Source organism: Halichondria panicea, chromosome 7 (genome assembly GCF_963675165.1).
Source record: "Halichondria panicea chromosome 7, odHalPani1.1, whole genome shotgun sequence".
In the NCBI taxonomy this organism is placed as follows: Eukaryota; Metazoa; Porifera; class Demospongiae; order Suberitida; family Halichondriidae; genus Halichondria; species Halichondria panicea.
Genome location: NC_087383.1, coordinates 3025315 through 3052553, shown reverse-complemented (window position 1 = coordinate 3052553; position 27239 = coordinate 3025315). Strand labels below are relative to the sequence as shown.

The 27239-nt window shown below is 43.0% G+C and overlaps 3 protein-coding genes and 2 long non-coding RNA genes across 7 annotated transcripts in view; 1 reads left to right on the top strand and 4 right to left on the bottom strand.

Moving 5' to 3' along the window:
* Window positions 1–27239, bottom strand: part of LOC135339148 (NACHT, LRR and PYD domains-containing protein 12-like) — a 102496-nt gene that overhangs the window by 22434 nt on the left and 52823 nt on the right. The window lies entirely within an intron of this gene.
* Window positions 2843–18274, top strand: LOC135339216 (uncharacterized). Of its 3 annotated transcripts, XR_010395920.1 has the most exons (8): window positions 2843–3599; window positions 3756–4553; window positions 7963–10097; window positions 10884–12856; window positions 13785–13913; window positions 14331–14454; window positions 15371–15646; window positions 16516–17681. It is a non-coding gene; the product is annotated as an uncharacterized LOC135339216 (long non-coding RNA). The 3 variants fall into 3 exon arrangements; XR_010395921.1 differs by lacking the exons at window positions 15371–15646; window positions 16516–17681 and adding an exon at window positions 17688–18274 and having other exon boundaries at window positions 2844–3599; XR_010395922.1 differs by lacking the exon at window positions 15371–15646 and having other exon boundaries at window positions 2844–3599.
* LOC135339208 (uncharacterized) lies at window positions 5467–7738 on the bottom strand. The gene is made up of 3 exons (XR_010395905.1): window positions 7167–7738; window positions 5738–6967; window positions 5467–5612 (listed from the first exon to the last, which is right to left on the bottom strand). It is a non-coding gene; the product is annotated as an uncharacterized LOC135339208 (long non-coding RNA).
* Window positions 18528–21362, bottom strand: LOC135338909 (NACHT, LRR and PYD domains-containing protein 3-like). The gene has a single exon (XM_064535002.1). The coding sequence runs from the start codon at window positions 21360–21362 to the stop codon at window positions 19023–19025; it is 2340 nt and encodes a 779-aa protein (XP_064391072.1). The 3' UTR covers window positions 18528–19022.
* Window positions 21462–22261, bottom strand: LOC135338908 (uncharacterized). The gene is made up of 2 exons (XM_064535001.1): window positions 21918–22261; window positions 21462–21811 (listed from the first exon to the last, which is right to left on the bottom strand). Exons 1-2 carry the CDS (start codon window positions 21940–21942, stop codon window positions 21462–21464), a joined length of 375 nt encoding a protein of 124 aa, XP_064391071.1. The 5' UTR covers window positions 21943–22261.

Genomic DNA, 27239 nt, shown 5'->3' with positions numbered 1-27239 from the left:
CTCATTATGACATCATAATTAGCTGCGGCCTAGCTACAAGCTTATTACCTCTGAACAAGAACTAAAGTCTATAGCAGAATTGCTAAAACATGTTAATAAAACAAGAGTACTATCATTCAGAAGCGTTCTTCATTTCTGTTTACAAATTCATGCTTTATCTTTGTTAATTGGTTGACACCTATCCAACTCAGGAAGGGTGGGCTGATTCAATGTTGGAGGGGCCACTGGCCCCCTGCCCCCCCCCCCGTTCCTACTCCACTGCGCTGCATACCACGAATTGCAAGGAGACAATTTGGATCACATCATCCTAAATGCAAAATGAGGCACCACCTTGTACGTTGAGAAACTGAAGAAGATTTTTGAAGTCAAAAGAACTGAATAGTCGCGGGAGTCATTCACACCGTTTTTTTTGTTCATGTAATATCAAACAGTACAAATGTACAAAACCAACAGACCAAAAGATAAGGGGGGGAGGGGGGCACGCAAGAGACCAGAGAGATTTTCCAGCATTGTGACTATGATTATACTGCCCTTGTCTCCACCCTGACTCCTACGATGAAATGATACAGTGTGATACGTGCAACTCGTATCATTATACGTATTAAAGTATATCTCCACTCAGTTGGAGAATAGTTTTGTTCTATAGCTATAGTTGTAGATCTAAATAGGCTTTCATTATCTTCCACTGCTGTTTTTGTTTTTCATGCACTGCAATGCCCTGTGTTGTTTTTGTTTTTCGTGCACTGTAATAAATCACTTGTAACAGGCCTCTCATAGATAACAGTGATGAACTTGATTGTATATAGACTAGTATATAGTCACTGCATGGGCAGCAGTCTTTTGAGGATGTTAGTAGCCCTTGATCCACTGAAATCTCAATTTGTGGGGGAGTCATTTTTTCCAGGGGGGAGTCATTTATTCCTAGGCTAGCCTCGATCCCAGGCCGAGTTTTCGCTTTTATAACGGTTAGGCGAACAACTGGGCCTGGTACTAGTTGTCTGCGCATGCGTCAGTCGTTTGTCAGATTCTGACAAATGGATATTCTCGTTCACTTTCGTGACATTTATATTCGTGTACTATCGTGTACTAGAAGTCAGTTCCCGTTTTATCATTATTGGAATAGATTGGAATGGCTCTTAGCTGAAGCTTCTCTCTTCTCTGAAGCTTATTCTGAAGACTGAACAACAAGGGAAGAGGTATAAAGCTTTGTCAAGCTTGTTAAGGTCAGATATTTTTGTGTGGGCCCTAGCCCTATGGCCGGCTATGCTATCAAGTCTTGTTCATGTTTGGCAAGATCTACCGATGTGTAGGTAGACTATAGTTTCATCATTAATATGGTGGATCAAGTGAAGAGTGTGAGCTAGAGAACTTGGTGCTGCCATCATCAGCTCGTCGACAATGACACTATAACCGAGAAATTTCTACACGTATTTAAAATGTCTACTTCTCTGTACAGGAGCAATGGCTAATATCCAGCTGTCCCAACAGTGCTCCTCTTGGCTATACTAACGGACGAGACTGGACAGTTTGAGGTAAGGGTTTAACCGTCTTTGGTTTCTTTTAATATTGTCCTATACTCACAGACACAGGACTGGAGTATGACCTGCTCATTCGAGCGTTGCTGGGTAGCTCAGAGACATCAAGAGAATCTACGTTTTCTCAAGCAATGAGTTACGAGTTGGGGCCTAGAATCAGAGAAGTCCAGCAGCCTGCTAAATCTTTTTGAAACGTAATTTGAAGGCATTCAATCATCCTGAAGTTGCCCTGGGTCACTGTAATTGTGCTGCAGCACAACTGGCAACTCCCCAGGCCTTTGTGAAGCAGCTCCCTATGTGCATCTTTGTATACTCACTCTGTGCATTTTCTGTGTACAAATTTCTATTATTGATTTATTAAATATTTTTGCCGACCACAAATATACAATGAAAATTTGACGCATGCGCAGACAACTAGTACCAGGCCCAGTTGTTCGCCTAACCGTTATAAAAGCGAAAACTCGGCCTGGGATCGAGGCTATTCCTAGGCGTGAGTGACCGGGGGTCACTGGTGACTAGGTAGGAGTGATCACCGGGAGTCATTATTTGGGGGAGTCACTCGCGCCTACGACACCGGTACTGGCATGCGCAAGAAACACGTGGTCAGGCAGTCAGTGAAAGAATAGAAAACTTCTCTTCTGGGTCTATCCTATAATTCTCAAGATTTCCCTTGCTGATCTATCCTGTAATTCTCTATAAGAAGATGACCACTACCTCCTCGAGCACATCCTCAACTGGAACACCGCCGATCAGTTCCACCAACCTGAAGACAACTGGTCGCGACAACTCTCAACACCATGATTGCCAATTCTGTCCAGGCAGCCCTCGGCGCGGTGTTACCAGCGATCATCACCGCAATGGACCAGCGGATTCAGGCAGCAGTCCAACAACACCGCCCCACAGCCGGCCCCTCATCAGTCTCACCATCAGTCCCACCCTCGATCCCAACCATCTCTGCTTCCGGCTCGGGTACCCCACGGAGTCCCACCTCAGGCCCTGTTGTCAGCACCGGAACGGCAGGTATGTCAAGTACCTCACTAGCACATGTTCCCCTCGTATCCACTAGTGCCCCCCGTACTCAAACCCGCATGAGCCTCCCTACATTACCTACGATACCAAGCATTATTCCGTTACTTTGACCAGAAGTCCCATATACGGTCAATGTAGGCCAGAATGCCATCCCCATTCCCGACAAACTATCTAAAAATTCGGAAAAAGGGGAATTTATCGAACTAGCTGAGTTCTTACCCGACTCGTTCGGGGTACCTCAAACGATACGGGTGAGAAACCCAGAAGAAAGCGCAGGGTTGCCAACATATTACAGTGGGTTGAATGCTTTAACGCATACATCTCAATTGTCAAGCAACGCGACCCCACACGCGTGCATGACCTTTTAGCGTATTCCTCACTAATCGTCCACACGGCCCGGAAATACGCTGGAGACGGGTGGATACAGTATGTGGATACAGTATGATAGAAACTTTAGAAAAGCAGCTGCAGCTAACCCAGCCATGAAGTGGGGCGAGATCTATCAAACATTTTATGCTATGGCTTTTGTAAATGCAAAAACCAAAGAGCATTGTTCATTATGCTTTAGCCTAGACCACGCAACGACGGAATGCGATGACTACGAACCTCCCAAAGCACCTACTAACTACCACAAACGACCTATTGCGGCTGTCAACTCGGCAGCCGCAATTGGAACTTTGGCACATGCCCACGCCTCCCAAACTGTCCATACCAACACTCTTGTGTGAGTAGAGTGTGTGTCTGTGATAGTGCCGAGAGTGAACGTGTGTGGGTGTGAGTAGTGAGTGTGAAAAGTGAACATGCATGTATATGTGTGGGTGTGTGGAGGGGGTATGCCATTGGCCAGGAGTGAGTGTGTGAAGTGAACTTGTTTATACAACACATTGACCCTTCCTCCGCACACACGCAGTTTGTGAAGTTTGCCGAGCGAGAGGAAGGGAACACCCCCTACCACAGACAGTACGACTTCCTCATCCACCGCTTTGCCTCTCTTAGCCTCACCAAGAATGTCGACGACGCCGATAAATATCACGAGTATGTGTACATGAAATGAGTTTGAGTGGCCACAGGTCGAAGTGTTAGGTGTCATATTTTAACTGTACTGCCCTTAGGGTGCTCTGTCACACGCATAACTTGTGATCACATTGCTTTCATCACCAACTCCACCCCTCCCCACTACACCTCACACAGGACGCGGATGGCTGGGTTGCAAGGACTGAGGGGAGTGATAAAGATCACATGAACAAGATAGTGCCGCCCTTCCTCTTCAATATGCACAGTCACAGTGTCGCCCAGTCAAGGTATACTGTCTAGGAAAGTCACTACAATTTGCTTCAGTTCTACTCCTGGAGCATACACATACTTCAATGAGTAAATGTTGATAGCCTCAGTCTGTATCAAACTTACCTATTGATGGCCTTAGATAATTATACAGTGTGTGCCAATAGTAACCTCCCTCCCACTCTGACAGAGAGTCTGGTGAGATCCAGCCTGTTGTGGAGGAGGGGGACAGTCTGGGGGGGTACTCTATCCTCAGGATAGTCTCACTGCAGGAGCTTATCGCTTTTGCCGGACTCTCTCCCATCGATAGTGTCCTCAAGCCAATACTGCAGTAAGTCGGTCAATGCCTTGTGTGCGTCGGTGCTACTTGTAGGCAAGGTGGTTTCCTATACATTGTGCGTACGTAGGTGTTACAACACTGTACTTGTAGGCAAGGTGGTTTCCCTAATAGGTGTAACTTAAATGGAACTGCATTCAGCAGGAGTTCATTAGGATTCTTAATGAACTCCTGATGTTAGTAAAGTACTATGACCTATTGTGCAATGTTGTCTCAGCAGGTCTAGTACCATGACAACCATTGTCTCATTTCCTGTGTATATAGTAGCACTCCATTGCTCCCCTTATAGACACTTTGACCTAAACAAACTATAGATATCGGACAAGGAATTCACAGCTGGTGTGTACGCCATCGTCGTGGAAGCCATGCAGGTACACGTATATACATGTACTGGTGGCCAAGTGTTCTCACCATAGTGTATAGTGCATCACGCTTGATAAAAATTCTTGTGGAATTCTGACTTGACTGTCCATAACGGACTGTCAACAGTATTTCGTTACTCTCTGCTTTATTCTGTTGTGTAACATTGATAGCTTTCAGGTCCAACATACTCTTTGTTTATTCTTGATCAATTGTTCCCTCCAGTGTAGACATGTATCCCCACGAAGACAGTACCTACATGTGTATTGTACTTTCCACTCACATGTACCCCCTCAGTACTAGTGTACAGTTTCTATCAAAACTAAAAAACATTTGCAATGTGAACGTTGCTAGGATTGCCAGGAAAAGAAAAGCGCGAAAAAGCGAAGAAACAAGAAATTCGGCGAGTGCATAACTCCAATCCGTTACAACTTCATTCACATGTACATTTTCTTTTTTGTTCGTTTTGTGCTTTTCCTGGCCAATCCTTCAGTAATTTTTATCATAATAATTATAATTACATTGTATAGTGAATTTTTTGCAAGCTATATAATGTGTGTGATGTTTTCCCTTACAGTGTTGAGCAAACATGCAAGTGTTGGATGTGTGGGTGGATGATTGTGAATTCAGTTATTCGCCGTTCGTTTTTACCCAACTTGTATTTTGATTCTAAAATCATTATCAACAGTAGGCCACTCGGCTGTACATGTTCATGGCGTTGTAACGGATTGGAGTTATGCAATGCACTCGCCGAATTTCTTGTTTCTTCGCTTTTTCGCGCTTTTCTTTTCCTGGCAATCCTAGCAACGTTCACATTGCAAATGTTTTTTAGTTTTGATTCCCTTTCTTTTTTCATTACATTAATGATAAGATAAATGTGACGTTGATTAATTTGTCATCGTCCTGTAATCTTGTTGAAGATAATAATAGTATATAAGTGGTCGTTGGACAGAAGTATATTATACTCTTCAATAATGAAAGTGAAATACCTGAAGAGGAACATCAAGAAGCAAGAGAAGTTCAAGAAGAGAAGACAGGACTGGAATAAACATTATTATTTTATTCAGAATCTATGTGATAAAATAACAGCCATGTTTATACTATATACTGTAGATGTACTTCCAAGTGCAAAAGCATGGAGGCCTATGGCTATGGTATATCCAGTCAATGCATATGTCTAGCATAAATAGCATACCTGAAGTGAGAGAGAATGGAGAGCTGAGCTGAAGAAAGGAGCCTTGTGTTATCGATGTCAAAGCCACGCCCACCTCATAAGTTGCCATATGCGTTGCTGTGGCAGTCATTTAAAGATGGCGGAATTGCGTAGGTAAGAAAAGTAGAGCCTGAGAGGTCATTTGCCTCTTGGAAGCGAACGCAATTCTGAGAAAAACGCCCATGGTCCGGGTTCTAGTCCACTAGAGGCTGTATCTAGAATCTTCTGAAGATGTCTGTACAAGGAGGAAATGCTTTTCAAGAAAGTTACTTACTTACTTAGTCAGTCAGACAAAACACGGTGAAATATGAAAATAGTGCAATTTTTCAAATATCAATAGTAATGCATGAGAATATTCATTGACTATAATTTCACACATTTATACAGATAAAAGGCTAACTAAGCTATCTGTCAACTCAGTTTCTTGCTGTGGCCTTTCCCTGCAGAAATAGAGCAGTCTAAACACGAGTCAAAATTTGTGCAATAATTGAAAACACACACAACTGCACTGTCAATCCTATGTACAATCAAAACTAAAAAACATTTGCAATGTGAACGTTGCTAGGATTGCCAGGAAAAGAAAAGCGCGAAAAAGCGAAGAAACAAGAAATTCGGCGAGTGCATAACTCCAATCCGTTACAACGTCATTCACATGTACTATTTCAAGAAATTTAAGCTATATATATACTTGTTTTGGTACTTTTCCTGGCCAATCCTTTCACATCAGTTGCAAGTAATAATAATTATTATTTAGTTTCACTGTCCAAAGGTGAATTCTTATTTAGTGCAATGACTGTGCCCAACCTGTATTTTGATTCTAAATTCCTTATCAACAGTAGGCCACTTGACTGTACATGTTCATGACGTTGTAACGGATTGGAGTTATGCACTCGCCGAATTTCTTGTTTCTTCGCTTTTTCGCGCTTTTCTTTTCCTGGCAATCCTAGCAACGTTCACATTGCAAATGTTTTTTAGTTTTGATTCCCTTTCTTTTTCAATACAGTAGTACATTAATGATAAGATAAAATTAATGTGACGTTGATTAATTTGTCATCGTCCTGTAATCTTGTTGAAGATAATATATAAGTGGTCGTTGGACAGAATTATATTATACTCCTCAATAGTCTCGATCCCAGGCCGCACTTCACTCAGGGAATTGAGGAGTTAGCCTCCTTCACCGGCCTTCTTTTCTCAATAATGAAAGTGAAATACCTATGAGGAACATCAAGAAGCAAGAGAAGTTAAGAAAAGCAGACAGGACTGGAATAAACATTTAGTATTTTATTCAGCCATTTATCTATGATAAAAATAATGGCAGCCATATTTATACTGTAGATGTACTTCCAAGTGCAAAACCATGGAGGCCTATGGTAGATCCAGTCAGTGCATACGTCTAGCATAAATAGCATACCTGAAGTGAGAGAATGGAGAGCTGAGCTGAAGAAAGGAGGTTTTGTGTTTATCGATGTCACAGCCACGCCCACCTCATAAGTTGCCATGTGTTGCTGTGGCAGTCATTTAAAGATGGCGGAATTGCGTAGGTAAGAAAAGTGGAGCCTGAGAGGTCACCTGCGTCTTGGAAGCGGACGCAATTCTGAGAAAAACGCCCATGCTCCGGTTTGTAGTCGACTAGAGGCTGTATCTAGAATCTTCTGAATATGTCTGTACAAGGAGGAAATGCTTTTCAAGAATGTTACTTACTTACTAACTTACTTACTTAGTCAGTCAGACGAAACGCGGTGAAATATGAAAATAGTGCAATTTTTCAAATATCAATAGTAATGCATGAGAATATTCATTGACTATAATTTCACACATTTATACAGATAAAAGGCTAACTAAGCTATCTATCCAGTCCATTTCTTGATGTGGCCTTTCCCTGCAGAAATAGAGCAGTCTAAACACGAGTCAAAATTTATGCAATAATTGAAAACACACACAACTGTACTGTCAATCCTATGTACAACCTACTGGTTGTACTAATCATGTACCCCCCCCCCCCAACCCACAGCCCCCCAGGGTACATTATCCACTGTACTTGTACCCCTACAGCCCCCCAGGGTACATTATCCACTGTACATGTACCCCCACAGCCCCCCAGTGTACATTATCCAATGCACATGCCCCCCCCCCCCCAGTGTGCGTATCTATCATGTGCCCCCACAGCCCCCCAGTGTACATTATCCACTGTACATATACCCCCACAGAGACAGGATCGGTACATGGCCGTCCAGTCGCTGGTGGACCACGTGGATGCCAAGGTGAAGGAGTCCTGGGAGACCAAACAAGGGATCCTCGGCACACTCTCTAAGTGTGTTGCCGTGGCAGCAGACAGCTCTCTAGGTGAGTCTCCATGGTAAAGTACTTGTATGGTTGCACATATTATTTTTGGGCCATTTTCTAAAGAAGGCTATACGCATTTATTCTTCGTACTTCGATGCTTTCATAGCTGTTATTAAGTTTCTGCATGACTGTACATGTATGTTTTGACACTGGCTTAACCCTTTCCCCGTTTTAATTAAAACAAGAAAATACAGAATAAATAACAATTTTCTTTAAAAATTTGTATGTCATGAACCATACATTGAAATGACTTGTAACTATTTCCTACAGGTAGCGCAGACCCCAGAGGTATCTTGACACCATCTTCGTTACCTAGCAACTGACCACCCCCACTAATTAGCAATTGTTTACAAACATTCACAATTATGTACACAAATAATATTGTATGAAGGCACAGAGTGGCTAAAGACACTAAATAAGTGTTCTCAATGTTCTCACGGTGACATGGTTCAAGCAGGATCTGCAGAAAGTTCTTTGCGAGGTCGTATCAGCAGACGCCCTTTTCCCGGGAAATGTTTTCTTCACCTACACAGGTTTACAAGTTCAATGGTGGCTCATGATGTCCACTGCTGTACTAACTAGCCTAAATACAGTCATACTGAAGCTATCAAGACTACAGATGCTACTCTAGACTTACCAGATCCAAGAAGTTGTTCCATCGCAAGAGCTTCTTCCTCAGACCTTCAGGCAGGCTCTATATTTTCTAGCTTGAGGTAGCTTTTTATCTAGCTATGATCCCAGTCACAGTCCTCTCACTCAACAAGGCCATAAGCATCGATATTCTCACTGTCTAGCTACTTTAGAACCTCACTGAGATTGTACTACGAAGATCTTGAAACATTATCAAACGGTCACTTTTCTTTCGACATTACTGTACAAAGCGTACCTCAAGGCAGCATATTAAAGATACCACATGAAAGAGCAGCTCAATGCGCATGTGCTGGTACCGACAGCGTGTGCATAGCTCCAACACAGTGGGCACAACGAATTTTTGAAAATGACCACTAGAGTGGCCGTCATAATTATGACGGCTTCAACGGGGAAAGGGTTAATCTCTATAATTATGCCTCGGTGCGCATGCGCAAGCGAGGTATACGGTAGTGTGTCTGTGTCTGTGTGTGTGTAGTGTCTGTGTGTGTAGGCTGCTACAGCTGCTCAAGGGTGAATCAAGTGCAAGTAAGAGTTTTTATAGGCTTCTAGTCATGTTTTCTTGGATTTCAATTCGTGGATTTGCAAAATAATGCTTCGTTCTCGTGTTATGCCTAGTTTTGCTTACTTGAAATGCCATTGCAGCCTTTTCAGAAGAGTCCGTACCAAAACTTGTTCACCGAGTGTTGCTACTGTACTTAGTAGTTAGCTCTGCACTAGAATGCTAGTTATAGCTGCAAGAGTGAGAAGAGAGCTGCAAAGCTCTGCTGACTTGCAGCCATTCATTTTCGACTTGAACTTTTGGCATTGATCGCTTTTAACAACAATCATGGGCGATCATTACCCACTCTTCGAGTTTCCCTGTGATTCTGGATTCTGCATGTAGCAAAATTAAAAATGTTCATCATGATCAATGTGTGTATAAAAGCTAGCTTTATGTTATGTAGCTCTGGCACCTCTACCGAGGCATCAGCACCTGTGGTGCTTTCATTATACGTAGTATGGTTTAATTCCACGCTTTAAATCTGCATACATGTATTTACATTACTTAGCTTGTGTCCACTCATGCAGGTCCGTCTGTACTGGATATATTCCGTACCCTGGTCCGCCACCTCCGTATCTCCATAGAAACCGTTTCAGAAGGCCCCTCCGACCTCACGTCCTCTCTAACCTTTCAGCAATCCATCACTATCACTGTGGGGGAGTTTGCAGGAGTCCTTCCCGACTATCATAAGCCAGATATACTGGAGCTCATCAACTCTTATGTACCCGTGGCCTCAAGGGGTCTTGATAGCAGAGCCACCACTGGACTGTCTGTACATCCTCTGGCATCTCAGGACACTCAAAACAGGTGAGAATGATATTATACAGCTTTTGCTTCATTTAGCTATTTGTGTACATGTATGTGTTTAGTTTCCTGTCATAAACACTGTTTGTACATGTACGTGTTCTCTGATTCTGGTGCCTTCGTGAATCCTGTTTATAGCAGTAACCTTTGAGTAGACTATGATATTATGTTATACTTATTGTCCGTACATCAGAATTTATGGCAGTAAACCTCCGAGGACGAGGGTGAAGCTCCGAGGCCAAGGATGGTTTACGTTTGCCATAAATTCAAATGTAGTGGACAGTAAGTGTTATATACCCACTTGAATGAAAAGTACTTGTTACCTAAGCTACCTTACCTTGGATACAACTAGCTAACAGTCTCAAAAACTATTGAGGCAAAAAGGTTGTGCTATAGCTTTTAGCCAGTGCCAAGCTTCTAGCTCTACGCACTAACTTGTCAATGTCCAAGCAGTGAGCCCCACCCATCCATCCTCCAGCCTTCCTGGTGTTTAGTGAGCCCCACCCATCTGTCCTGCCTTTGTCAACAAGTGTCTAGCTTCTTTTTGGTTGTGTAGATCTAGTATAAAATCAGTGCGCCCTCAAGGCAAGGGAGTTTATGAGAAATGTGCTCCAGGCTAGGGCTGGGGTTTATGGTAGTTAAACCCCAGCCAGTTGCTATGATACAGACCCCAAGTGGGGAATATTATAGAGGATGATCTGCTTATAATTATGTGACCATGCACAATAGATTGCATGCATTACTAAGTGTTTATGCTTCCATAATTGTACTCTCTCCTTTATTATGCAGCCCCATGTTGACTATACCTCCCTGGTCAAGTGTTTGAGGGCGGTGGCTGACACCTGTCACGCATCAGTGCTGGAGACTGCGTTCCCAGGGCAACTGTTTGCCTCCCTCGTCCAATTGCTCCTCATTCGAGAGCCCAGCACACAGCTGGATGTGGCCCTACTCTGGCATCGTCTCGTAGATGACCATGCCAATAAGGACAAGATTCCTCTCAACACGTGCGTGCGTGCGTGCGTGCATGTGCACCTTGCTATGTTCAGTGGGCGTACTAGATTTTATTTGTCAGTTATACAGGTCCATTTTGTCTTAGCTTTCACTACGTTATGGTTAGAACATGGGCATGAGGTATCTATGTGTTATAGTGTCCCAAAGCTCGAGGGCTTTAGCCCGAGGGATGAGGGACACTATAACCATAGGGATACCGAATGCACATGTTCTAACTGATTTAGATCCCAACCTATTGGCTACTAGAAATGCACTAGCTTAGCAACAGTCAACCTATATAAACAGCCAACCTAGCAACTGCATCATTATTCTTTTGAAAACTAATATCTGAGTTGGCATCTCTGTGTCTCTACTAAATCTGTGGTCTCTACTCAAGTCAACCCTGTTCCTCCACCTCAGTTTGATGGACAAAATTATAGTCCTAGCTCCACCCACAAAACGGAAACATCCAGCTCCTCCCCCAGTTTTGCAGCAAACAAGCCCAGCACACTTCCCAAGAAACGAGCGGCTCGTACTACTCTCACAAAGCGAAAGGGAAGACACCTATAAGCTATAATTTGCAGCAAACAAGCCCAGCAAATGAGCGGCTCCTAAACTACTCTTGAACAAAGCGAAAGGAAGTTTAGGAAGAAGCCAAAACTAGAATCCCAGCACTTCCATACATCCAGCTCCTCCCCCATGCAGCCTTGCAGCAAAAAAGCACAGCACACTGCCCAAAAAACGAGCGTCTCCTACTACTTTCGAACAAAACCAAAAAAAGAAACTAGAGCTTCTCTCTTTCATTCTAGTTCTGTTATTATATTATTACTAGACAAAGCATCTAGCTACAATAATTATGTTATAGATAGTACATGGGCATGAGGTATCTATGTGTTATAGTGTCCCATATCACGAGGGCTTTGCCCGAGGGATGAGGGACACTATAACCATAGATACCGAATGCACAAAAAAAAAAAAAATACTGGTGAACCCTACCATCAACCCAGCAAACGCTATAGAAACTGGTAGTGAAAAAACTGAACAGCCATAGCTAATTATCATGCAGCTAGCTACAGCTTTATTATCATTTCTGTGCATTCAAAAAAATTATACTTGTACTTTATACCCTCAAGCTCATAATTCCCTGCTAAACACACACAAGTGGGATCTAAGTTATTATGTGTATCTTCTTGTAAATCACAATACAATGTACAATGTTGTAGTTTGTAGCCCAGAGCAATCTATAGTACCGGTACTATAGCTCATAGTTCCCTGCTAAATACACTCAAATGGGATCTAAATGTATGTATACAATCATGTGCAGTGCTTACAGCTACATGTACGTGTATTTATACCCTCCCATTGTGCAGTGATTGGGTGAGTCTGGAGGCTGTAGGGCTCTCACTGGGTGTGGTTTTGAAAAGGTTCCTCTCTAAAACAGTCAACTCTCTCTTCACCAATCTCCTGGAACTGGCCAAAGCTATCTGCACTAGCCCTGCTAACACACTCGCTTTCTACCAACTCGTATTTCTCCTGACACTGGAATTCTCTTATCAAGGGCTCTCGGATATACTGGTCTTCCTACACCAGCTGCAAGAGCTTGCTGTGAAGGAGAAAGGCCTTGAGGCACATCACAGAGTGGTGCTACATGCTACAGTGGCGGGTGTGCTGCATCTAGCATCCAAGATCAGTCGAAATGAGGTACTCAAGACGACGCACATTGATGGAGTGATTGCTAAGAGGAGGGAGACAGCTCCGAAGGTTCTAGAGGGGTGAGTGTGTGTGTATGGGGGGGGGGGGGCAGTCTTCTAAAGGGTGAGCAGGGTGTCATACAGGGGGGAAGGGGGATATCCCCCTGTAGCTCCAATCCTCCCTCCCCTAAAATTTACATTTAGGTACTAGTTGGGGTCTATAGCTGGCAATTTTACATACTAACAGCAAGAGTTCATGATAAAGGTCTATTATGAACTCTTGCTAACTAATAACAGTTGACCTTTTTTTAGCTCTAGTCACTTTTCTTATTACCCTCTCTATTTCAAAATCCTGTATGACACCCTGGTGAGTATGGGGCAGTCTTGTACATGTGTGGGGGGACGGTATTGAGGGTTGAGTACCGTATATCTTCTAATTTATCGGACAGCAAAAAATAATTATTTTGGAAATTGTCTGGGTATAATTGGAACAGATCATGCGAAGTGTCCGGAATAATTAGAACAAGCAAGCAGCTGCATGCAAGCTAGCTAAGTTTAATAGACCAGTGTGCGACTGAATAGTTGCACTAGCTATCTAAAACTAGCTACTCAAGCTATCTAACTGCAGCACTCTAAGTCTTACTTGCCGTCTATGAATGTAACTCAAGATATTGTCCGGATATTTAGAACGAATGTAATATTAAAGCACTGGAGTGTCCGTTGTATTAGAAGTTGTATTAGAACAGCAAAAATTGCCCAAAAGAGTGTCCGGGGTAATTAGAAGTGTCCGATAAATTAGAAGATATATGGTATACCTACCAGGTTCGAGGTTCCTGAATGGCAGGAGTTGAGAAGAATGTTTTTATAAAAATCATAATTATTTTGCTTTTTTGACCCTTTACCCACAATTTGGTAACGATCATCACATGTATATACTAATTACAATGTTGTTTGCACGAGAGTAGATCTTTACCAAATGCATTATTTTGTTTTCCTTTTTACCTTCTAGAGTGGTAGTAAGAAGAAGTGCAGTCATCTAGACATGGAGGAGAAGCTGCTCAAGAGTTCTCAAATCATGGACCCGGGTGTCATGGCTGAGCTGGAGTGAGAATTGAAACTGGCCAACAGCAAGGCAGATGTGAGTAGTTTTAAATTAGCATGTACACAAGCACACTGTTTCTGTGGTACATGTATATCAGACTAGTCTTACAGGTTGCAGTAGATTTGTTGTGTCATATCCGCGAGGTACCGGTTAAGCAGATGTTACATGTACGTGCCCATTCATATCTCTCACGCTAGAGGTTAGGGGTCACGTGACTGCGATTAGGTTTTAGGAGAGTACGGAAAGAGGGGCCCCTGTGATTAGCAGTATAAAGAACCTCGTTTAGCCCCTCCCCCCCTAATCGAAACTATAAGTGAGAGGCATGCATTAGCACATCGCAGTTTGCAACACTCGTTATTAGTGAGTTTTTTCATGATTTTAGTCCATTTATCATCTGTTTGGTTTAAGTTACCGTAATGCCGGTTTATCATGTTTTCCTGTTCCTTTGCACAGTTTGTGTGTGTTATGTCACTGTGATCGACCCACCCCATGCTGGAGGTTGATGTGAGTTGAGACTGAGAATGATGCCCTGTCAGTAATGAACCCGAACACTCACTCATGCCTTCAAGAAGTTTAGGTGAGAAATAATATTATGTTTACCAAAGTTGTGGTTAATAATACTGTAGGACTGGAAATATTTCGTATTTTAAATATTCATACAGCCATGTTGAGCCTATTGCTGTAGAATAGTTTTGTAGTTTTATTTTACGTACAGTGTATGATGCTCTTCAGTACGAAATATACGAACATTTTCACCATACAACCTCTACTTATACGGTATGTCACAAATACTCACTATTGTCAGGGTTTCAAGCTGGATTTTTAGCTAAGGGGGGAAATGACGACGGCCGTACGCTGTTGAATATTTGGGGGGGGTTTAGGGGGCAGCCACCGGAAAAATTTGACGGAATGATTGTCTAAGGTGCAATTTGGAGGTTTTGTGCTTAAAACTATTCAGTCTAGGTCCTTACTGCATTGTACACCTTCAACTCACCTGAAAAAACATTTTTTTAAGCAAAGTAGAAAAGGTACTCAAATTGACCTCTAGTGTGTGTACAGAGCTTATGGCCCCACTATGTACATGCACTGCTTATGGCCCCACTATGTACATGCACTGCTTATGGTCCCACTATGTACATGCACTGCCTATGGTCCCACTATGTACATGCACTGCCTATGGTCCCACTATGTACATGCACTGCTTATGGTCCCACTATGTACATGCACTGCCTATGGTCCCACTATGTACATGCACTGCTTATGGTCCCACTATGTACATGCATTGCTTATCCCTTTACCGTTCAATCGGGAAAAGGGTCATCACTTTAGTTTGAATTTGAATTTGTGGTCAGCCCAACCCACCAACTTAGCTTGATTTGATTGCCGCCCCCCAATGAAGACTTCTTTGGGGAGGGCGTGGCCAGACTAGCTTAGAAGATGGGCGTGGGACAATGGTTGTGCACACCCACGTCACACACACACACACTAACCAGTCAATTATGCCTTGCTGCTTGCCTCGATGGAAGAATGTGTGGCCTTTAAAAGCTGTAGCTGGTCTAAACCTTCAATTTGACCGGTAAAGGAACACAGTAGGACACACAAAAGATGAGTTGTGTCTGGAGAAAGTAATATTAAACTTAGCATCTTTAAAGGTGGTGTAGATGGAAGCAGTAGCCAACAGACAATGGCTGAACAGGAGAATGAGTACAAAGTCAACAGTGCTTCCAGAGCCAATCCAGTTTCAAGTGTCAAGCAGCTCAGCAAAACTAGTACTTCAAAGCTCTCACAATCAACCACACAATCCAATATCAACATTGATCAATATTGACAAGTTAATAGCATGCTCCTTTGTTGTTGTAATATTTACAACAATTTGACCTGTAAAGGGATATGGTCCCACTATGTACATGCACTGCCTATGGTCCCACTATGTACACGCACTGCCTATGGTCCCACTATGTACATGCACTGCCTATGGTCCCACTATGTACATGCACTGCCTATGGTCCCACTATGTACATGCATTGCCTATGTACATGCACTGCCTATGGTCCCACTATGTACATGCACTGCTTATGGTCCCACTATGTACATGCACTGCTTATGGTCCCACTATGTACATGCACTGCTTATGGTCCCACTATGTACATGCACTGCTTATGGTCCCACTATGTACATGCACTGCCTATGGTCCCACTATGTACATGCACTGCCTATGGTCCCACTATGTACATGCACTGCTTATGCTGTAAGGTTTAAATTTCAATGGGTATCATATAATAATTTTACACATCCATTTTGTGTATGTAATCTCCTGTCTGAACTTTTGAACTGTACCATGTGCTAGATCAAAATGGATATGATGTACCGTATAGCGAGTATATTTCGAGGGTATAAATGTTCCTAGTTTTCGCGGATTAGGCATGAACCGCCAATTTAATATTGCATGCATGCTGCAAAAAGGGCGCTAGACCTTTCTGAAGGCATTTCCACGAAAATTTATACCCTCGAAATATACCCGCTATACGGACGTAAGAGGCTTTTTCTCAACTGATCTGACTGATACATGTAGAATAATCATTATAGCTACATGTACTAGATCTCACTGTACAATTTGGTACATCATTAATTTTTCCAGGGGGAATTTTGGGAAATCCGAGGGCTCCTACCCCTCTTCATGAAACCCTGATTGTAACCACAGCCACTTGAGATACAATGTGCTAGCCCCTTGTAAAGGTACTTGATAATTCATTGCAAACATCCTAATTTAAGATTTCACGACAGCCAGGGTTTGGGTGAACCTTTATGTATAGTGATGTAATAGGAGGTGTGGTCAACATTTTTCGGTGCACGTACACCTTCCCCCCCCCCCCCCGTTTTTATCCTATGAAACCGTGACAGCATGTGACGAAGGTTGAACAGAACACCTACTACGGTTTTAAGTATGTGGAGTTGCATACTCTTCCTAATGAAGTTGCTAGTACAGTGGTTTTCCTTTGCAATAGCACTGCAACCACAATGTAGTGATTACCTCTGTCTGTATGTTATTTTAATCCACCCACATGCACCACCCACACATCACAAAATCGCAGTAAAGTGATCATCTTACAGACTATCTACTGCAGACTTTCACACAACTTAAAGAGTATGTACTCTACTTGCACAGCATTATCATTCCTCCTACTCATTTATGCTTGATGCTCGAGGTCAACAAGCTGCTTCTGGGAAAATCCAATTTTGAGCAACACAAGTTCCTTTCAGATTTGATTCACTACATACGTAGCGGTAGTTAGACCCGAATAAAATGCATAGATAGTAAAAGATAGTAAATACAGTCAGCTCCCTATACATACAAGTTTGAGCTCATATCATTTTGCCACAATGAATCAAGCAACAAGTTAGCTGAGCTACGTACCATCGCAATCACTTCAGCTAGACGAAATATGAGGAGAGTTGACGTACTGTACAGCTGGAAAATTTGGTGATTATTTGGCGAATACAATACAATACTATATACAGTGACGTTGTGTCCACCAGAACATTTTAATTTGGGAATTTTTCAGTAAATCGCCCAATTAAAACACCCATCAAATTTCCTTATTATAAGGGGTTTACATTTTACAGGCAATTCCAAGTTATGATTCAGATTGCTTTTGTTGCCTTGTTAATACCAGGAGCCCATAAATAAGAGAAGGAGCGGCTAACTTCAACGTATACTCTGAGATCACGTGTCGTAATTGCCGGTGGCCTACATTATGCACTGCATCTATGTACATTAAATTAGTAATGAAATTATTCTGATTCGCCCAGGTTCAGGTTCGGACATGTTGTGTTTGAGATCACATCAGGCAGATAGAGAAGGTGGAGCTGGTCCTCCAGGTGAGGGTGTGTGTACAGGTAGAATTAATTTGGTAGGTATACGTAAAGTGTTCGAGAAGTTTACTGCCTTGTGTCAGGTATAGTGTTGGTATGCTTGTACGGTGTATGTAAGTACATGTATTCATTTGTCTTACAAATACATGCATTCTTTGTCTTATACCAGTTGAAGTGTTTCACTGCTCTCTCTTCTCCCCACACAGGACCTCCTTCAGCTGCAATACGAGGGCCTGGCAATCATGAAGATGTTTGGGAGGGCCAAAGTGAACGTTAATCTGCTTATCTTCCTCATTAACAAAATCGACAGAGCGTTAAATTGGATTCCCATTAGCAAATTGTGTTCATTGACAGTTTTATACGTACAGCTCTCTGTGACACACTGTAGGGAGAATTGAATTTAAACCATCATTATTACTGTGCTATATTGACCAATTCCAACTGATTTGTTTTTTAGTTATGTAATGTGCCGACATACTTTTAGTCTTCTGTGCACTGAAGCAAATAATTGTTCTAGAATAAAATTAATCATTTATAGCCTCGATCCCGGCCCATGCCGCACTTCTCTTGAAAGCCTGTGAAGGAGGCTAGCTAGGTGGAGATTATAGCATTATTACAATAGTGTATTCAGTTACATACATACAGCTAGTGCATGACATGCTCTCCGTGTCAGTATAGGAAGCATTGAATTCACTCGTCACCATCTGTACATGTGCTATAATTATATTGACCAATGATAGAGATTAGATGCATAACACAACAAATTAATTAACATTTGTGACAGGCTCTGGGAAAACAGACCAATTGGAGCAGATATTGGTATTGAGCAATAGTCAGATTTATAGACTACAGTGTATAATCTCATAATTTTTTTTCTTGGATTATAGTTATCTATAGTCTTTATACTACCTCTCTGCAAAATCTGATGCTCTGAATCCAACTCTTTCCACCAAAGCGCTTTGTCTAAGCAGCCACCATTACCTTACTTTTCCCAATTTAGCAATCTTTGAGTGGGCGTTTCTCAATACTGCTGTTTTACAACTTCGAGTTTCCAACGCGCATAACTCAGGCATGGAACAAGATATGTGCAAACTAAGCACATCAATACGTAGGCAATTCTTTGCTCTATCATCTGGTATATAGATCGCAAAAATTATAGCTTGCGCCAATTGGTCTGTTTTCCCAGAGCCTGTCACATTTATTAATTAATTAATAACAACAATAATCATAATATAATTATAACTAAACATAATTATAATTTACTAAACAACATTAATTATAACGCACATTAATCTTGGGTAGTCCATTTCTCTTCCTCTCTTTGTTAGTGTCCCTGAATACTGTCTTGATACAGGATATTAGGCGGCCGGGTATCACCAACATTGTAAGTTCAGAGCAGTGGGTGGTTAGATGTCTGGCAAGTGTCTTCATTCCATCTTCTGTTATAGCGTAATTACCCCGTATGTACAGTTCTTCAATCTTGTTGATCAGTCCCGTTGATAGCTCCTCGATACTCTGATCAGTCAGTTCACAGTCAACCAAGTTCAATGTTCTCAGAGTCTTATTGACTGTAAGTCCAGCAGCAATGTGACGACAGCTAGTCACTGTGTTATCAGACAAATTAAGATGTTCGAGGGAATTGTTTGTATTCAGAAGTTGATAGAGGGCAGCTCCATTGTCGTCTGATATTGTTAGTGAGCACCTGCGCAGGTCCAGGCGCTTTAATGATATGTTCGTTGAGAAGGCCTCACAGAGTGTGCTAAGTCCACTGTTACCAATGGCATTATAAGACAAATCCAATTCAGATATTGAACTAGTGTTCTCGATAATCTCAGCGATGTGTATCCCTTCTGTAGGAATATCATTATTAGAGTTGGGACACTTGGAGAGTCCTCGGGCCAGAAATTTGCAGCCTTGGTCACTAATAGAGCAACTTCTGAGGCTAAGTATGAATCCATTACTGGTGTTGGAACAAACTGATGCGAAATATCCAACAGAGAGGCAGTCAATAGGATTCATTGTAGTGCGATTAAGATATAGATTGTGATTAAGAAGATTAGCCACAGACACACACAGTCGCGAGTCTTCAGCTTCGTACAAACAATTGATGAGGGACAACAAAAGGATCCTCCGCCCATTTTTGACAACCTTTCTGACCAGTTCAAAAACAGTGGCTGGAACTGGACACAAGAATCGAGGTAGCAAGCTGAGGATTGGTCTACTAGTTCTCAGTTTGGTGATACCAGCATAAAATTGGAAGACTGCACTGAATCGAGGACTACCAAATAGCTTCTGGAATACAGAAATTTGTTGCTTGGGAGACATGAGAGAGATGTGGATTGCTGCTAGTAGCTCTTGAATAGACAGGTGGAGAAAGCAGTAGTAAACCAGATGACCATCGCTAATGATACTTGGAACAGTTCGTAATAATCCAACGTTTGAAATTTCCTTCGTAATGCGAAGAGCGGCCAAATCACTGTCAGTAAATGTCGCTTTGTTTTTTTCGATCCCATGATATGCAAGTTGACACATTTGTACGGTCTGCGTTCTGATTTCCGAGGGCAGTGAGTCTGGGGATGTGATGTTTCCCACTGGAGTGGTCTTCCCCAACTTCTCCTGGAGGTATCTCTTGAGAGAGCTCTGGACAACCGATGTGAATATCCCGTGGTTGGATGTGGGGAGGGAGTGGTTGTCAGAAAGGAAGCAATTAACGATAATGGAAGCATTGAGGGGGAGGTAGCAGCTACCTTCTACCACTGGGTTCTCTCGAATTCTCTCCAGTAGAGTCTGCACAGCTTGTGAGTCACCTTTCAGACACTCGGTGAAATACTGTTCTAGTTTATGTGGTGTGAACCCCAACACCTCCACCCTGGACGATACTAGTGGGTGGAGCTCAGCCGAAGATGACGGTCGAGATGTTACAATCACAGCTGATTCGTGTAGCGGACTTTCTCGTGACATGTCTGGTCGAACTAGTTTGTTGATGATTGAGTCTCTAGGGAGGTCAGAAGGAAGTTCGTCCCATCCGTCTAGCACCCACAGTACACCTTTGCCATACAATGAAATAATCACAGTCTCTGTTTCATTAGCCATCGCTTTGTTTGTGCAGGGAAGTAAGTCAGAAATTGTAATGGCTTCTCTAACGAGGGGATCTCTCAGTCTCACAAGGATTGCAATATCGAACTCTTGGAACAGTTTCCTCTTTGCCCACTCCTGACAGATGTGTAGAGCAAGGGTGCTCTTGCCAGAGCCGGGAGCTCCTTCAATCAACACAAAGTTCTGTCTATTTCCAATCTCAGAGAAAATGTTAGTCAAGTCAAGTGGAGTTTTTTGAAGCAAAATATCATCAATTTTTCCTGTGATTGATAGTCTAACAAATTCATCGTCGATTCTTCCTCTCTGTATTTTTTCCTTCTGAATCATGGCCAGTTTGAAGACTTTGTTTGTTGGGACAGGAGGCCATTGTGTGGCTAATGTGGATACTCGTGCTCTGTAGCGACTTTGTAGGTAGTCCCTGTACGAGGACAGCTTGTGGTTCAGCAGGACCCTCTCTCGGGAGGCGGGACACGAGGTGGTGGAGTCTGGGGAAACAAAACAATATGTGAGTACCATTCCTGGTGATAGTTAGAGAATTGTATGTGTAACAAGTTGACAGTCCCTTAATTGGTTGCAATCACTCCCACAACGTATGGTACCACAATGACCACACTCTCACATGACAGACTCACATTTGTCAGACAAGTACTTGCACACTCGAACAGCAACGTCTTCTTTGAGCAGGGAGAGTATGATGAGTAGCAGAGCTTGGAAAGTGGCGTCTAGTCCGTTGGTCAGTATCCAGAATTTCAAAGCCAGCAACATTCCTGCCAGAGTGCCATCTATATATGCTCTAGTCCTCACGTCAGTTTGTTCTCCAGGTAAGAGCTCCAGTTTTTCAAGATAGCCTTTGTGAACATTGTCGAAACATGCTGCTAACTCGGGTAGATCTGGTTCCTGTATTGCTGTATTGAGCTGCTCATCAGTCAGTTTCATTTCTGTCTTCAGATCGTCAATTGTGAGCTCTGAAAACAGATAGCAAGCACACAAGGTTAGCAATCACCAATGAGGGTTTTATGCTTTAGCAATCATTGTGTTTATCCTTTGTAGTAAACATGACAGTCTTAATACCTTGGTTCTGCTCTTTAGTGGCCATTCGATCCAGCAAATAAATCTGTGCCTTGCAGCTAGCTCTCTCAGAAATATAATGGAATTTAGGATTAAATGTGGTTAACAGGTGACATACATGTACAGATACCAATTGCAACCAACACGGGCATGCGCAAGGAACACATGGTCAGGCAGTCAGTGAAAGAACAAAGGAATTAGAAAACTTCTCTTCTGGGTCTATCCTATAATTCTAAAGATTTCCCTTGCTGATCTATCCTGTAATTCTCTATAAGAAGATGACCACTACCTCCTCGAGCACATCCTCAACTGGAACACCGCCGATCAGTTCCACCAACCCGACAACAACTCCGACAACTCTCAACACCATGATTGCCAATTCTGTCCAGGCAGCCCTCGGCGCGGTGTTACCAACGATCATCACCGCAATGGACCAGCGGATTCAGGCAGCAGTCCAACAACACAGCCCCACAGCCGTCCCCTCATCAGTCTCACCATCAGTCCCACCCTCGATCCCAACCATCTCTACTTCCGGCTCGGGTACCCCACGGAGTCCCACCTCAGGCCCTGTTGTCAGCACTGGAACGGCAGGTATGTCAAGTACCTCACTAGCACATGTTCCCCTCGTATCCACTAGTGCCCCCCGTACTCAAACCCGCATGAGCCTCCCCACATTACCGACGATACCAAGCATTATTCCATATACGGTCAATGTAGGCCAGAATGCCATCCCCATTCCCGACAAACTATCTAAAAAATCGGAAAAAGGGGAATTTATCGAACTAGCTGAGTTCTTACCCGACTCGTTCGGGGGAACCTCAAACGATACGGGTGAGAAACCCAGAAGAAAGCGCAGGGTTGCCAACATATTACATAAAAACCTCTGCTCTATGTTTTACAAATAAATGCTAGGTCTACAATCAATCAAGACACAGAACTAGATCTAACTATGGTGACGTGCTTCTGCTGCCCCAAACCTCGCTACAAACGGCTGGTTGATGGGCTCTTCCCAGAGGACCCTCAAACACCCACACCTGTGTCTGCTAATATAGACAAGCTGCTCTTCTTTGCTCAAACCTCCCCTGACCATCTGGAGAGTACCTTGCTCTGAGACTGCGTCGGAGCCTGCAAAGAGAGAGAAACGGGTTAGACGACTATTTCAGAGACATACCTGTACAGTATACAATGTCGACATGTCATGTATAGCTAGGGAAATTTATCGACCATCCCCGTACCTCCGGAACAGAAAATGATGTATCTTATTTGGCTGGGAACTTTAAATGTTATATCTATGATACAACTGTAGTATCCAATGGCTTTCTCACAAACGTGGTACAAAATACCACCTCTCCCTCCCCCCAGGCATGTGAGTGGCTCTGCAAGTGACGGAGAAGCTGCTGTCAGCCTGTGACTCACGAAAGCTCCAGTTGATTGTGGATAGCTACCTGGATATACTGCATAATATGCTGGAAACGAGCAACACAGAACTGCATATCATGGCCACAAATTTGGTTAGTAGGGAGTTTGTGTGGGTGTGGGTGTGTGGTGTGTGTGGGTGTGAGTAGAGTGTGTGTCTGTGATAGTGCCGAGAGTGAACGTGCGTGTATGTGTGTGGGTGTGAGTAGCGAGTGTGAGTGTGTGAGATTGCGGAGGGTGGACTGATTAGATTTCATGTACAGCATAATGAGCTTTCATTTTGTTAATAGTGTATTGTGTATACAACACATTGACGACCCTTCCTCCACACACACACAGTTTGTGAAGTTTGCCGAGCGAGAGGAAGGGAACACCCCCTACCACAGACAGTACCACTTCCTCATCCACCGCTTTGCCTCTCTTAGCCTCACCAAGAATGTGGACGATGCCGACAATATCACGAGTATGTGTACATTTACTGTTTTGAAATGAGTTTGAGTGGCCACAGGTCGAAGTGTTAGGTGTCATATTTTAACTGTACTGCCCTTAGGGTGCTCTGCCACATGCATAACTTGTGATCACATTGCTTTCATCACCAACTCCACCCCTCCCCACTACACCTCACACAGGACGCAGATGGCTGGGTTGCAAGGGCTGAGGGGAGTGATAAAGAAGATTGTTTGGCAAGACAACCTCCAGATGAACATTTGGGACCTAGATCACATGAACAAGATAGTGCCGCCCTTCCTCTTCAATATGCACAGTCAGTGTCGCCCAGTCAAGGTATACTGTCTAGGAAAGTCACTACAATTTGCTTCAGTTCTACTCCTGGAGCATACACATACTTCAATGAGTAAATGTTGATAGCCTCAGTTTGTATCTAACTTACCTATTGATGGCCTTAGATAATTATACAGTGTGTGCCAATAGTAACCTCCCTCCCACTCTGACAGAGAGTCTGGTGAGATCCAGCCTGTTGTGGAGGAGGGGGACAGTCTGGGAGGGTACTCTCAGGATAGTCTCACTGAGCTCATCACTTTTGCTGGACTCTCTCACATCGATAGTGTCCTCAAGCCAATACTGCAGTAAGTCAGTCAATGCCTCGTGTGCGTCGGTGCTACTTGTAGGCAAAGTGGTTTCCCTAATGTATATGTATACAGTGTACATGCGTAGGTATTACAACACTGTACTTGTAGGCAAGGTGGTTTCCCTAATAGGTGTAACTTAAATGGAACTGCATTCAGCAGGAGTTCATTAGGATTCTTAAGGTTACGGTCAACCGTTTGCTCATTAATTATTCATGAGCTAGATCTAGTGATCTTTTCCAGCTAGAATGAGCTGGAAGTCCAGCTGAAACGCAGTAGTCATTTCATGGCTCAAATAGACATTTTTACTATAAAACTTAGGTACAGTCTACTGTAGCTTCACTATAATTATGCAGGGCATGTAGAAGAGATATTTCGAAAAAAGGCTACTGAAAGCTCACAAGAGGCTGTTTTCCTTGGCTCTGGCCGCCATTTTAAGTGAAGTTAGTCTACATATTATTATTTTGTGAGAGTTTGTTGGCCTGGAAAGAAAAAAACGCTTCTACACGCCCTCCAGAATGGTAAGAAGCATCATATAAGACCAAGAACACAGAGCTAGAAGTGTTTTTGGAAGTTTAAAATGACTACTAGTTTTGTGTTGTTTCTAGTAACTTGATGATCGCTCAGAGCTTCCACTGGAAGATGTTTTGAAGATTGATACTTGTCATACAGATTGATACACCGATATATTTATCATGTATGTGCTTTAAATTTCTCTCATGGCATTTATAGTTTCACAAAAATCATTATAAGAAAATCATGAATATTCATGAGCAAACTGTTTACCGTAACCTTAATGAACTCCTGATGTTAGTAAAGTGCTATGACCTATTGTGCAATGTTGTCTCAGCAGGTCTAATACCATGACAACCATTGTCTCATTTCCTGTGTATATAGTAACACTCCATTGCTCCCCTTGTAGACACTTTGACCTAAACAAACTATGGATATCTGACAAGGAATTCACAGCTGGTGTGTACGTCATTGTCGTGGAAGCCATGCAGGTACACATATATACATGTACTGGTGGCCAAGTGCTCTCACCATACCGTATAGCGGGTAAGTTTCGTGGGGTAAAAATTCGTTTAACTCGAGAAACTGTGGTTTTCGTGAGTAAAAATTTCGTTTAGTCTCGTGGCTGCACGACATTCCTACGTTCTGATAAAGCCAGTTAAAATTTCGTGGAGGTCAGCCTGCCTACGAAAATAACGAATATTTTACCCCACGAAAATTAGCCGCTATACGGTAGTGTATAGTGCATCATGCTGATAGAAATACTTGTGGTCATACGATCGACTGTAAATTCTGACTTTACTGTCCATAACGGACTGTCAACAGTATTTCGTTGCTTTTTGCTTTGTTCTGTTGTGTAACATTGATAGCTTTCAGGTCCAACATACTCCTTGTTTATTCTTGATCAATTGTTCCCTCCAGTGTAGACATGTATCCCCACGAAGACAGTACCTACATGTGTATTGTACTTTCCACTCACATGTACCCCCTCAGTGTACAGTATCTATCATGTACCCCCCACAGCCCCTCAGTGTACAGTATCTATCATGTACCCCCCACAGCCCCCCAGTGTACAGTATCTATCATGTACTCCCCACAGCCCCCCAGGGTACATTATCCACTGTACATGTACCCCCACAGCCCCCCAGGGTACATTATCCAATGCACATGCCCACACCCACACCCCCCCCCCCCAGTGTACAGTATCTTATCCCCCCCCCAGTGTATAGTATCTATCATGTACCCCCACAGCCCCCCAGTGTACATTATCCACTGTACATGTACCCCCACAGAGACAGGATCGGTACAAGGCCGTCCAGTCGCTGGTGGATCACCTGGATGCCAAGGTGAAGGAGTCCTGGGAGACCAAACAGGGGATCCTCGGCACACTCTCTAAGTGTGTTGCCGTGGCAGCAGACAGCTCTCTAGGTGAGTCTCCATGGTAAAGTACTTGTATGGTTTCAACACTATTTTTGGGCCATTTTCTAAAGAAGGCTATACGCATTTATTCTTCGTACTTAGATGCTTTCATAGCTGTTATTAAAGTTTCTGCTGACTGTACAATCATGTATGTTTTGACACCGGCTTAATCTCTATAATTATGCCTCGGTGCGCATACAGTAGTGTGTCTGTGTGTCTGTGTGTGTGTAGACTGCTACAGCTGCTCAAGGATGAATCAAGTGCAAGTAAGAGTTTCTAGTCATGTTTTCTTGGGATTTCAATTTGTGGATTTGCAAAATAATGCTTCGTTCTCGAGTTATGCCTAGTTTTGCTTACTTGGAATGCCATTGCAGCCTTTTCAGAAGAGTCCGTACCAAAACTTGTTCACCGAGTGTTGCTACTCTACTTAGTAGTTAGCTCTGCACTAGAACGCTAGCTATAGCTGCAAGAGTGAGAAGAGAGCTGCAAAGCTCTGCTGACTTGCAGCCATTCATTTTCTACTTGAACTTTTGGCATTGATCGCTTTTAGCAACAATCACGGTCGGTCATTACCCACTCTTTGAGTTTCCCTGTAATTCTGGATTCTGCATGTAGCAAAATTAAAAATGTTCATCATGATCAATGTGTGTATAAAAGCTAGCTTTATGTTATGTAGCTTTGGCACCTCTACCGAGGCATCAGCACCCGTGGTGCTTTCATTATACGTAGTGTAGTTTAATTCCACGCTTTAAATCTGCATACATGTATTTACATTACTTAGCTTGTGTCCACTCATGCAGGTCCGTCTGTACTGGATATATTTCGTACACTGGTCCGCCACCTCCGTATCTCCATAGAAACCGTTTCAGAAGGCCCCTCCGACCTCACGTCC

Bases quoted from the DNA above. Each gene is read 5' to 3' on its own strand.
- LOC135338909 (XM_064535002.1), bottom strand. From the start codon at position 21,362: ATGGTACTCACATATTGTTTTGTTTCCCCAGACTCCACCACCTCGTGT.
- LOC135338908 (XM_064535001.1), bottom strand. From the start codon at position 21,942: ATGGCCACTAAAGAGCAGAACCAAG. The intron at 21,812-21,917 runs GTATTAAGACTG...ATCTGTTTTCAG, and splicing joins CACTAAAGAGCAGAACCAAG to AGCTCACAATTGACGATCTG.